This window comes from Equus przewalskii, chromosome 15, assembly GCF_037783145.1.
Source record: "Equus przewalskii isolate Varuska chromosome 15, EquPr2, whole genome shotgun sequence".
NCBI classification, from domain to species: Eukaryota; Metazoa; Chordata; class Mammalia; order Perissodactyla; family Equidae; genus Equus; species Equus przewalskii.
The window spans coordinates 33,884,849-33,898,817 of NC_091845.1; the positions used below are offsets into that span (position 1 = coordinate 33,884,849).

The following is a 13,969-nucleotide window of genomic DNA, read 5'->3' on the forward strand; positions in this document are numbered from 1 at the left end:
GTTCTGTTTGGCTGCAGATGAATGGCAGGAAGGACTGATCAGCTGAATGAGTTGGGGGAGTTCACACCAGTTTTCAAGGCAAGACTGATGCTGTAGCGGTGGATTGTGCAGATATTTGTAAATAGATAGATGCCCAGAGCCCAGCCCATTTTCCCAGAGATGCCATAGTTTGACACGTGTGAACGTATGTCTGTGGCTCTGTCTTAAATTCCTTCAAGAATGCCCCAAGTTGATAAGTTCTTCTGAGAAATAAGATAGTGAATTATGATCTCAAATATGTTTCCTGTTTTCTCCACATCCAATAAAGGAATGAGGAAAGCGATACACACACACACATACACATACACGTACACACACACACACATACACATACACGTACACACACATGCATACACACCTCATGTCATGGGTTTCAGATCCCCTCATTAACCTATTTTTCCTCTCAAGGTGATTAGGGGGTGAGTTTACCATGAAATCTCCCCAGCCCACCCTTCTGTATACCCATATCCACGCCCACTTTCAATTCTTAGCTCAAGGGGCATCTTAGCTAGAGGGGATTTCTCCTGCTTCTGGACATTCGTGTAAACCTGTCTCTTCTCTCTTGTTTTCTTTCCCATTTTCTGTTATATAGTCAGTCCCCTGATTCCTCATGTCTTATTTGTCTTTGCTTTGTCTCCTGCATCTGGCCTGGAACCTTACCCTTCATATCACTACCATAGGACTCTGGAGTCAGAAACCTGGGTTTAAGTCCTGTTCCTCCACTCACTAGCTGAGCTATTATGGACTTGGTTTCCTCATCTGTAAAAGAGCGCTCATAAGAGTAGCTATCTCAAGAGCAAGGATTCAATGAAAGTATACTGGTCAAACCTTTATCCTGGCACATAATCGTACTTGTCTTTGTGATTGCAAAACTTTGGTAAGTGTTGAATGAATTTCTGTACAATATCCAGAGTAGAAGCCTTCCCATCACTGATTCTTACTTACTCCCATAAGGTTCCCCAATGTGGCATATTCTCCTAATGGCTTCTTCATCCTCCTGCTTTGTTTTGTCCTTCAATATTGACCTGAGCATTGGAACCTAGACCCCACTTGGTTATGATTCATTGCCACGTGGTCCTGGTGAATGTTCAGGAAATCTCTCTTCTCCTCACTGTCCAGTTGTTATCTAGTTTCTCCATCTTTTCCTTGGAGACAAGAACTGTTGACCTTGCTCTGATTTGGCAGAAACAGGACCAGTAGAAGAGTGCTGAACTATTTTGGATTTGTCTGGCGGGAAAGAGGAAGAAAGGAAAACCTGGTAGAAGAAAGTATAATTGCTATTGTATGGTATTATCTCCATATCCCATAGCAACAAATCTTAGTATATTTTTTTCTTATTTAAACCATATTCATGAAGGTTTTATTGTTAACTTGATCCAGATGACTGATCAAAGCATAGTTCGTTATTGCCACCTTGCTAAAATATTTTTAAAGGCAGTTTTAATATTACACTTTTATAGCTACATATTGCCATTAAGCTATTGAGTCTATTACTAGTCAATCAAGGATTTTCGTTTTGTTTCAAGAGCTCCTTGGATAAACTCTTCAGAAATGTCAAGAGAGACGAAGTATATGGCACCTTTTCACAGATGGTGTTCATCAGGGATTTTAGTTAATGGATAAAGTTTCGGTTTTCCATGGTTGACTTCTGGTGCTCACAAAAGTATTCTAAGGGCCCTTGCTCTTCCAAAAGCTAGGGGATAGTAAGGAAATGAACCTCATAACACCCAAACACCCTCTATTCTTAATGAGGTGAGTAACTGGGGACATGGTGAGGTATTTCACTGGGTCCATTTTACTAAGGAATGGAGTATTTCTTGAAGAAGATCGGTTTGACTTTTTCCAACAGCTCCAAAACTATACATTTATCCTGCTCTCCCTACTCGCAAGAACAACAAGCAAGAGCAAGTACTCAACAGGAGGAGTTAAACTACCACCTGAAGAATTATGTATTCAACTGACTCATCACAGACGCCGGTTGTGTATTTTTCCCTTTCATCTGTTCCAAAGTAGCCTATACCTTTTCTACGCATTCCTTCATACAGTCATACATTTATTCAACACACATTTACTTACTACTTATATACCAGATTCTGTGCTATATGGTGAGTATAAAGGTAATTCAGATATAATGCTTCCCTCAAGAGAATTTCAACCTAGTGGTGCAGAAAGCCAAGAAATCACATGATTATTTACCATTCATTGAGGTAAGTGCTGTGATGGAACGGGGCTGGGGCTGGGGCTGGGTACAGGATTCTGGGGAAGGCAGTGGAAGAGCACTTAAATCCTTCTAAGGTGGGCTTAGGGAAGGCATTTCTGGAGGTAATGTTATTGAAGCTAAGACCAGAGGAACTAATGGGTATAGTTCAGGTAGAGGGGAAGACGATGAAGGACATGACAGGAACAGAGAGCAGCATGTCCCAGGGCCAGGGAGAGGGCGGGGGGGATGAGACATGAGACTCGGAGGGGGACAGCAGTTACCTCTCAGGAGCCTGCAAAGTGTGGAGGAGCAGGGGCTATTTTCCTGAGGGCAGTAGAGAGCCTCTGAGGAACTTGAAGCCAGGGACTTGCAGGGGTCTGATGTCACTCAGGCTGTGGATTGTGTTCAATGGGAGGCAAGAGTGCAGCAGGAGAGCTGTTGGGAGCCTATTGCCCTAGAGAAATAAGGTGGCGCCTGGAAGAAAGAGGAAGTAGAAAATGAAATCTGATTAGATTTGCCTCAGCAGTCATGACATAATATAGTAAAATGAATATAACACGGTTAGCCAAAGGTGAAAGTGTCAGGTCAGCAGTTTGGTAGACACTGAAAAGGAAATAAAAATGGGCTTCAGTGAATTGCTAAGTGAGTCCACGAGTTCCCCAGTGCAGCGCTGTGGAAAGCCATCCCTCTCCAACTCGATATTAGTTTTCCTGGGATTTCAGTTATGACTGCCCAGAGGATTTGCTGTTTAAGGCTTTGTGGTGGGCACCTTGTGTATCTGATGGCTACAGGGATATGAGCCATTACACGTGGAATCACCTGGTAAACATGTCTGGAGTGATTTGAACAAATAGTATCCTTGCTCCAATCCTTGTTCCAATTTTCTGCACTTTTTCTTCCATCAACCTTTAGGGAGTCTTATTCATGGCTTCCTGTCCTTCCAGACCATTCTTGGTGTGTTAGGAAACCAATATAATTGGGCAGAGATGGGGATAGGTATTGTAGACTTAAAAAAAAAAATTAGAAGAGATCAACTGACGATTAAGCGAGCAGGATTGGTCAAACGTTTTTATAGAAGGGAAAACTAGCAACCAGCCTGTAAGAAATCGGTCACAGTTTAGGGGATATGTTACAAGCAAGATAAATAAAACTGGTCTAGAGTATCAGGCCAAACTCTCATTTTTCATCTCCGTTTCACACTCTTCTCTTCCAGCCCAGACTAATCAAAAGAAGCCTCTTCCGCTCCCAATTGCTCTGTGTACATTTCCCCCAGATCTGGTATTCACATGAACAATGTGGTTTATTTATATTTCAGCACCAAATTGGAAAGATGACATCATTCATTTACAGTCTTTATCCCATGACATGCCTACTCTCCAACACCTCATTTCAGCAGACACATTTAGGACTGCATATAGCATCTTGTTTAGCTTGTACATTCTTTTATGGGATACAGTTCAAAGGTAGGGAACTTTAGGCTTGTCGCTGGTAAGAAAATAATCTCATAAAATCACAGGAGCTTCCCCAAAGGATAAGGACGTTATGATGTTTACAATAGCAGAGTTCTTATTTGTTCATTTAGGCTTCATCGTTCATTCCTGGGTGAGTCCCTTCCTTCTTGATGACAGCAGATCTTACAGCTCCCTTCAGGCTCTCAGAATTCTATTAGAAGAAACAATTCCAGATTTATTAGTTCACGAGTTCAAAAGTACAGGCTCCTGACAATACTGGAATTTTAGGTGTGAACACTGAATTTCAGAATCTCATATTCAAGGGCAGACTGAAGAAGGGGAGTCTCAGTACTTGGTCAGCAACAGCTCCACTGACCTGCTCTCTTTCACAAGGCATAACTTCTTCGTTGGGTCTTCTGACACTTTAAGTGGACAAGTGAAGGATGGAAATGCTATCAGCTGCCAAAGGTTGCCTGGGATGTTTTATTTCATTTTTAGGTGGATCTTTCCCTCTATTTTTATTATTTTCATCCATATACATGCATTTTTTTTACAGTCACTCTGGGGCCTCAAGTATTGTACACATTTTTTAAAATGGAGTGAGTCAATCATTGAGACATCCTCTGGCAGGTAGAATTGGGTTGTGAGGTGTTTCCAAAACTTAAGAGAACCGAAGCATTTATGGGAAAGCTATTTCTACCTGTTTAGCTGCTTGCCTTTTTTGCTAGTAGCATGGCAAAGAGAAAAGCCTAGAGATTGGAGAATTGGAAGACCCAGAAAATCTCTATGTTCTATGTCAAGGAAGAGATTCTGGGGCCTGAAATCTATGCCTTGATTTTCTAGCTGCAAATGAGAATAGTAATAATTTTTCCCAGGAAAGTCTTCAGAATAAGTTTGACTATGTGAAAAATACTGTAAGGATACGCTATGTTAGGTCCAAAATTATTATCAGAGTATTATTTATGTTACATAATAAAATTCCAACTGACCAGAGGCTCTGCCAGCCCCTGACTTCCAGCTCTCTTAAAGTGCTGATGGCTTGTTGTCATCTCAAGCCACCAGTGGGATTGTTATGGCAACTCAAGATGTGTCCTCAACTCTCAATGACCTTCCCTGGCTGAAAACAAAAGTGCAGCTCGCCTCCACAATGGCAGCATCCCTCAAAATCATGGCCCCTTCTTTCCTTCAGTCACTTATTGCAGCAACGTGCTTAGTGTATCAACATCTGCTAGGCCCCATGCTAGATTCTGGGGAGAAGCAAATGAAAGAAACAGCCCCAAGTCTACTGACAGATGAACAGATAAATCCGTGGTCATGGAGCGAGGCTAAGCAAGCGTCACATGTCAGCCAGCCTCAAGGGTAGAGTCAGGAAAAGACTGTGAGTTAGCCAGACACAGAAGTTAGAGGGAAGGGAAGGCGGCTGGGGGAGGCCTTGCAGGCAAGGTAAACAGCATGTATTAAGAAGGAGAAGTTTCTTACAGTAAATAACAACAACAATAATAGTAATGACAGCATTTGACTTGTGAGCCCATTGTGTGTCAGGTCCTGAACCGACACTTGAAGTCTGTCATATCACTTGCTCCTCACAGCGATGGCACGGAGGGAGGGCATCATTGCTCCCTTGTTAGAGTTGAGGAAATTGAAGCTTAGAAATAGTTAACTCTCAGAAGACCACATAACCAGCAAAGAGGTGGAGTAGGACTTGAATCCAGACAGTCTTATCTCCTAACTCATACTTGTAGGCTCCACATTTCCTGGCTTTCTGGGCTGGATATTTTTATCTGCCTTTTTCTGTGGTCTTTAGGCATTTTTCTAGGTTCTGTGACCCTGTTAGGTCAATTCATCGCTGGTCTGTTTCTTGCTCTGTGTAATAAAACAATACAGTTCTATGGCCCAGAGGGTTTAACCACGACACCTAGTTGCCTCATGTGACAAACATAGCGGGATTTAAATTAGAGTAGTCAGTTCTTCTCCATTGTCTTTGCTCCTTTTGCTCAATTTCTTCAAAGAACAATATCAATTAAAATCTCCATAGACAGCTCTTTCGCCAGAAGTCATCATAGCAACAAACCATCTCCACTGGTATTTTTGCATTTGGCAGCTTTGAGTGGATTTCGTTGCCTTGTCTCGCGAGACCATTGTTTGTCTGTAGTTCTGTGTCTCCACTCAGCGCTTTGCCATCTTTTCATTCAGGGCTTCCTTCTCTCGCTTGCTCCAGAGTGTAGGATGTGATTGTTGGCAGTTTGTGATTACAAGCTTAAGCACCTTAGGATGTGTTCATTTCTTCCCTTTTAAATCACATGGGGGCAGTACACTAAGAGCTACCAGTGTAGATCTGAGAGCACAATAGCTTCAAGGATGTGGCAGATCCCCTTTCACCAAAGCTAATGGCATGGTGCATTCATTATTAAGTTTCAGTTTGACCAAACATGAAAACTTCTGAATTAGGAATGAAGGGAGCCCTATAGGTGTTGTAATTATTCCCTGAGTCTCTTTGGCTCGTCCTCTAGCTCCTGATGGAATCTTCTTTGGTTTTTGTTCTGCACAGACCCAGAACAGAATGAAGCTGATGGCAGACAACTACGATGAGGACCACCACCATTACCACCACCACCACCATCATCACCACCACCGATCTCCTGGGAGGTCGCAACATTCCAATCACAGGCCTTCTCCCGACCAGGTCAGTTTCATTGCCGCTTACCTCCAGGACCCCTTTTACCCTTTGGATATTTTAAGATAAAATAAATAATCCTCAAGAAATAATAAACAGCATAAAGTGATACGTTCTTTGAACTGAAACTAATAGCTTTGGTATTTATTTCCATCACTCAAGGAATCTAAATGTTTTCCTTTCTCTTTCCTCTTTAAGGTTTTGTCTGTTCTTGTTTATGTTATGCATTTTCTTTCCTCCCCTCCTTTCTTCTTTCATAGATATGTAGTCTATCGCTGGCTCAGTATCTAATGGTGGGTTACTTTGGAATGTCTCTCTCAAGTTAAGAGAAAGCACTTTGTTTCCATGAGCTTGGCAACCAGAGAAGCTTTGAGTTTGCTGAGCACTTTCCTAGAAAATTCCTTAGTGATGCAAATTAATAGTCAGGCAAAACAACATGAGGAGAAATCAGTTTTGCTTACATTTTAGTCAGTGAAGTCAAGGAGTCTGGTTTATTTGATTTGGACCCTATCTTCTCCCTTGACTAAGGAGAGCAAGTGAAAAGGTGGATCGGCAAAAACACAAACCTCCTGTGATTTCCAGTGATATTTGCATTCACCCACCAAATGCGAAAACTATTTATAGTGTTTAGTATTAAAACTCTTGAAGGTGAATTTCTTGGAAATTGTGAAACTAAATGCAAACCAGCAGGATAATATAGTCAATATTAGCAGGATTTCCTCCTTTATTGTATTATGACTTTTTTGTGTAAGATCCTAATGTAACTTATACAATAAATTTCAAGAGGGATGGGGCCATAGGTAATGGGATATAATCATCTGGATAAGTGTGAATGCCTTTGTTATATATTTCTTGATATGTAAGGGGAGGGCTTATTGGAATTACCTATGTGAAGAGGGGTTTAATTGTTTGCTGGAGGAAGGGGTTCTTATTATGCTCCTAAAACTTTTTTTCAAATGGCTCTGTTTCCTTTTCACCTCATGTGACTAGCATCCCAAGGAAGTTAAGATTCCGAGTCCCCAAGATGTTTTACCAGAAGTACAACTCCAGGGGGAGCCATTTATATAGTACATAATGTAAGAAGTGCTCCCTGGGGCTGTGCAGTGAGGTAGCTCCAAACAGGAGGGCCCCTGACACTTGACCCCAGCTTGGCTCTACCCTTGTACCCAGAAACATTTGCCCTCAGAGACCTCAACACTGTAGAAGGTGTTCACACAGAAATCTTGATTTCTGAAGCCAAGTGCAGAAGGGTACCAGTTCATGTTATTAGCTCTTAAAAATGGTTCTCAATTTGGAAATCAGCAAAGTGGAGAGAGAGATTAATTTTATGTCATTATCTTGGATGTCTGTGGTACTGGTTTGATTTGGTTTTATTTATTCAATTCTCATCCCTCACTACCATCACCACCTCCCTGCACTCCTCTGCCCTATTGTACCTGGCATCCTGCTAACTAAATCTCCTCATTCTCATTCATAGTCCCTGATCTTTGATACACTGCCCTTTGCTCCTTGACCTTCTCTTGTGAGGGGTGTTTGGTTTTTTTGGTGCTGGAAGGCCACCCTGGCTTTTCCCCAGAGAGACAGGAACAGAGAGTGGTATGGGGTAGAAGGAAGAATTTGGAGCTAAATTGGGAGAGTGGGTCACACAAGGACTTGCTGAGATAGCAAACTGGCTTGTTTCATCACAGAGACACATATGCTAATATGTCCTGCTAGAAACTGGGCACAAGATCAAACTTACCTGCCTTGTGAATGATCTTTCTCACAAATAAGTCTCCTGCTACTTTGCAGAGATCTTTAATCACAAACTAGAGTACTTGCCTATTTGGCTGACCCTCCAGTGTTTGTCCACTGACACTAGAGGTTGTCATAGGGCAGAAATCATTGCTCAGGGGGCGTCGCCTTCCAGTTCCTTGAGGAGTGTCTGGCTAAGACGCCGTAAAGCCTTCTGATAGACCTTTCTCATTGCTACTGTTGAGAGTATGGTGATGGCCTTCCAATTTTACATCCTTCATCTCAGTGACCACTCCAGGCAACTCATGGACATAGAGGCAGATAGCCTCATTCCCTTCTACAGATGAGAAGTCCAGGCCCTTAGAGGAAGAGGGTGAACTGACTAGAGTCCTGCTGCTGGTGATTTGCTCACACAGCTAGTACTAATTGGAGCACATATTCCATGCCAGCCACTATGCTGGGCTTGGGAAGAGCATGATGGACAAGACAGAACACCTACCTACAAGGAGTTTGCTTTCTAGTCCTAGGACAAAAATCTAGGTCATCTGATGTCTTGTTCAGTTCTTTTCTAGATCATGTCAATCAAAACAAGACAAATAAAAGATAGTTATAACTTAATTAGGGGCCCATATGGACTTAGGATCTTACTCTGCAGTGTGGTTCATTGTGAAAGAGAAATACCCTAAACCAGAGGGATAATTTTGTGGTTTTAAACTGGAATCAGCAAGGCTATAAGGCTCTCTTGCTGCATTCTTTTGATTAGAGAAGGAGAGTTAAGCAAGGAGCTCTGGTATGAGTAGGTTGACTCTAGTGATGGAGATGGCTAGATCCCCTGGGCTGGTTGGCCTTTTTGACAAGGTCTTCCAGGTGTAGGACAATGATGCCCTCCCCTGTACTGGAGATTTGAAATTCATAATCACCAACAACTTTTATATCAATATATGCATTGTAATAAATCTAAGTCCAAAATGTAACAGTCATCGAAAGTATGGGAAATCTTTCCCAATTGATTACAAACTCTACAAATAATTATTTAAGCATACATACTAATGTGTGTGGAGTGAAACTACTTCGTAGGAGAAAGTGACAGCCTTGTATCAGTATGTGATAACATTAGAGTCCGAATAATGGATTGATTTGGATGAGATTCAAAGTACGTGTCTATAATGTACCCATGTTAACTGGACTGACTTCATGGGGAAAGGTCTTTTCCAAGGGATTCCTGATTCCCTTCCCATGAACCTTCCAAGCCTAACTTTCCTGTAGCCCTGAGGGTTGACCAACAATGTCTTTTGCAAGAGGAGCTACAAAATGTCGATGTTGCCTCTTGAGCTTTATTAAGAGATCAGAACACGGGAAAACAAAGAAATATTTTAAAAAATCAGTCACTTTTCTACTTTTCCAGAGAAACTCATTTTTCCTTAGGAAATTCAGTTAAAGTATTGCCAGGTACTTGCAGAATTAGATTCTTTTTCCGTTTCTTCCCTGTCCCTCTCTCCTTCTCTATGATTTCTGTTTTCTCCTCAGAAGAAACTGAATCCAAGAGTTATAAGTCTAGACTAACATTTCCTAAAGTAACTTTTAGAACATTAGTCCCCTGAGGAAAGTCTTGAAACAGAGATTCAGTGGGCAAAGAATTTTGGGAAAGTGCTGCATATTATAACTCAATCTTGGAGAGTCTTGGTGCAATTAGCAGATCAAAGGATCTAAAAAGTCATATAAGAAAGAAAGCTCTCCAATTTTATTTAATCCAGCATTTCCCAGACTTATTTGATCATAGAATCTTTTTTTCTTTTCTAGTAACATCTGTGCTCTGAGAAATACTGTTCTCAGAGTATCAGGTGAAGAAAGGGGCTACCCAGTTTAAAACATAGCTGATCCCGTTGCTAGCAGTGTTTTTCATCAGAATGTAGAGTTCTGAGGCAAGTTCCTGCATGCTTTGCGTAGCAGAAAATGGGAGTGCCTCTTTCATTCATTTCTTGGGATAACTTTTTAAAGCCTATAGCATCTGAGAATGGTTATCCCACCAAAACCCAATAGATCTGAACTAAGGGAGCCATTATAAGGATGAGGATCCAAAAGCAAGGATAATCGTAAATACGCAACCCCTCATGGGTTGAAAATGAATGTGATGAAGGGAAGAGAGGATTTGGAGAACACGTAAGAGAAGTCAGTGGGGCCTGGCAGTCCAACAGCCTAGACCCCTACTGGAGAAAGGGGCAGTTAATAGTTGGTGGCCTGTGACCTTCAGGATGGACATAGCCGTTGAATATATCCAAGTAGAACATACAGACAAATCCCAGAAATACCTTAGGAAATCTTTCAATCCAAGATGTGGGCACAAGAGTAGACAACAAATAATTCCTATGACACAGGCTGCTGGTGAGCTTTGTGAAACAATGAAGACCAAAGAATAAATGGAACATGCTGGAGACTCATTAGTGATTTTATTTGTAGTGAAGTCACCAAAACTGATTTTAGAAAAGCTAAGTGGTAATTCAACTTCTCCTAAATGCCCTCTCTATCTGTTGTCATCAGTATCGTTTATTTTCTTTAAGTAGCATCAAGGATGTCAAGTCTTTTAACTTATATTTCCAGACATCACATGATTTTTATTGTCCCAGGAAAAGTCAGATTTTCCTGAGACAAGTCCTTCCAATTGCTCCCAGGTATGAATTAACCCCGTGGATTAAAAAAAAAAAAAAAAAAAGCACAGTATCAGAGTGAGGTCTACACTCCAGCCAACTCAAAATGCCAGGCCTTGTTCAGGCTGCCCACGGGCATTCAGGACTCACATTTTTGAGTCTGGGTCTTGGGTCTTTAAGGACCTGGATCTCACTGCTTTTTTGTGCAAAATGCACTTCCGTTTGTTAAAGCATCTGCCACTCTGATTCTAATTTGTAAGGACCTAAATGGCAAAAGCCTAAACATTTTTGGACCAGAAACTCCAGAATATGTGGCCACTTTCTAGAACTTACCTCTCCTCTCTCTCCCTCCTTCTTTGAATGGAAATGCTCACTCACAAGAGTTGGAAAGCTCAAGGAATTTTGACTGCCTTGAAGCCTTTCAGATCCCATTTAAATTTTAAATTTCACATTTTACTTATAGAAATCCTGCTTCTAAAGGAGGGCTACAGAGTCCAGGAGCATGAAGGCATAATACTTATTAAATTGACTATGGAAAAATTTGGTTGAATTTTATGTTATATTCATAGTCTGTGCTGCATATTGCAAAGCACATTCACACCTGTCTGACCCACAGTATGCACTGGATAATCTTTGTTGAATGAGTTGTTGCCATAGTACTTTTGAAAAATGGGAAGGGCAGATGAAAGTATCCCCATGAGACAGATAAAGAAACTGGAGCTCAGAGAGGTTGTTAATTATCCAGAGTCACACGCCTGAAAATCAACAGGCCCAAGATGAGGGCCTGAGTCTCAGAGTGTTGTACGTTGGTGGCAAACCTCTTTGGATGTCAGTGTGGATGTATTTATGCAACCATATATATTAAATATAGTTGCATGGCTATAATATCAACTTTTTCTAGAATGTAAATGTGCTGTTCCCTTTCCCATTGAAGTGTAGTAAACTTTATCCTATTTTGATTTTTTTTCCAAAGTTGAATTAAAATGTCATCTCATCAGTTCTATTTGTCCCAACTTTCATTGTCTTTATTTCCATTCTTCTGTTTTGTGGCTTTATTCCTTTCATTTTCCCCCATTTCACCTGTTCCTCTTTATTCTTCTCTATTCCTGCTGTCCCTGTGCAAGGAAAATGTGGCTTCCTACAATTCTTCCACTGCCATGGAATCACCAGAGTGAGATGCTCAAGGAGTGGAGACCATGGCACAGAGAGGGAGGGGAATTGCTCTAGGTTACAGAGGGCCCTTGGCAGCGGATGGCCAGTACCAACATTCCATTGCTCACTCACTCATGAGCCTCTGCATACACAGGGTCTGGACAAACCAGGCCCCCAGAGCAAAGTAGACGATGGCCAGGGGATGCCATCAGAGCAGCCAGGGTTCTGGGATTACTTTCAGATAGTGACCTTACTGTGACAGAAGCTGAGTTTTCCATTTTGCATCCTTTGCTTTAGGATGTCCACTCTACTAATCTATTCCTAGAAAACTGATTGCCCTAGTCCTAAATATTACCCACTCCACTCGGCAATTTCCAGAATCTGTCTACAGATGTAAATAATGATCATTTGTCCTTTGTCTGTTGCTCCTTGTTAGTCTGTGGTCCTGGCACATGTTGGCTCTCAGCGAGACATGAGTTTGTACCACTAGACACATTTCAGAGCACTGAATGTCCTCTTCCATTTTCCAGTAAAAACTTCTATAGATTTCTGGTTGAGCTACGTATCATTTTCCTATAAGCTATCAAATAACTAAAGAATCCAGACTTCAATTTGGCCATCTCTTCAAACTAGTGGTCATAGGACAGATATACAGACTGTATTTTAAGATATCATCCAATGATCCCACCCATGCTGACTGCATCTGTGCTCTACTTCAAAGAAGCTGTAACACTTGCTACCTTGATTTTGAGATTTTTGGTCCCAAAACATGTCCCCCCTCCACTCTTCTTACAGGCAAAAGAGCCGTAAGGTAGAGCTAGCTCAGAAAATAAAAACAGCGTTCTTGACCTCTCACCTTCCCACCTCCGTCCATGCTGCACACACCTGAGCCTTGGGTACCTGGGCTCAGATAGAATCAGGAGTGTCCTGCAGAGCATTCCCATGGGAGGGGAATTTCCAGCCATCTCTACAATCAGGCACTCATTGAGGTGGTGGCTGGAGGCAGGTGACAGGAGGCAGCATTTTATGTTTGGTCAGTAGGAGCCGGTGGAGTCTCACTGTCCACCAGGAGAATGCAGGGTCACAGCAGCCCCTCCGGGGCCCTGTTACTGCTCAGAAAGCCAACTCGAGGCCCCAGGTTCCCCACTCGCCCTCGCCCCTCTCCGTGAAACGCTGGACGGGCTTGTGATTAATGCCCTGCTCTCCTTGCACTTTCCCCAACAGATTAGCCAAAGTGCAGCCCTTTGAATTCGAACAAACAGACGGGGGGTTTAACTTGCTCCATTGCCCCCAGAAGATGGATTCTGTATATAGAGTTGTTATTCCTAGCTTTTGCTTAGGGAGGAAAAAAAAAGAATTTATTTTATGTTTTGAGGTTAAATGAACGTGGGATAAATGTATACATAGTGTCCTTTGTGTATATATGTGTGTATCGCTATATGTCAGACGAGCTGAGGACTTTTCCACATATGGAAGAATTTCTCAAGATCATGTTTAACTAGAAATTTCTCTCCCTTACTTCCCCTGAGTGCATGTTTGAATATACATTATATATACATATATATGTGTGTGTAAATACGTTTTTATGTTTCCTACATAGAAGAAAAATTAACTACCACGTATCAGAGCTTACTAAAGTATAGTTTCAGAACAGCCAAAAACACAGAAATTTTTAGTTCCCCATGACAGTAACCTAATAAGAAAAGTTACATGTCTTAGGCTTTTAATATAAGTTTCCCATCCAAGCTAGCATGCCTGCAGCTTGCCCGAGTGAGAGGGTTTTTTGCATTGCAAATCTAATTTCATGGCCCACTTCTTGGAAGAAGCCCTGGGTTTTGGCTTCATGTAGGGATGAAGCCTTCAGATTCAAAAGCCCGTGAAGAAACCTCTTGTTGGGCTGATGTTTATTGGATGGGAGAAGGGTTCAGAGATTTCAGCTGTTCCCACTCTTGGGCCAGGCCTTTCAGAATTAGAGCCAAAGATATGCTGGAATGCATTTTGAAATAAATCTTGTGAGTCACTTGCCTTTTTACCCCTTAATTAGTTAATTATTAAAAATTGAGATATAATTGAC

At 41.7% G+C, this 13,969-nt stretch overlaps 1 protein-coding gene across 31 annotated transcripts in view; it reads left to right on the plus strand.

Moving 5' to 3' along the window:
- Positions 1 to 13,969, plus strand: part of ERC2 (ELKS/RAB6-interacting/CAST family member 2) — a 904,903-nt gene that overhangs the window by 711,527 nt on the left and 179,407 nt on the right. For all 31 annotated transcript variants that reach the window (XR_011526912.1, XR_011526913.1, XR_011526902.1 and 28 more), the window contains one exon: positions 6,239 to 6,373. Coding sequence is in view for 16 of the 31 variants with exons in the window: in XM_070574931.1 (XP_070431032.1) it covers positions 6,239 to 6,373 (135 nt within the window). In the remaining 15 variants the exon portion in view is untranslated. The remainder of the gene's footprint in view (positions 1 to 6,238; positions 6,374 to 13,969) is intronic.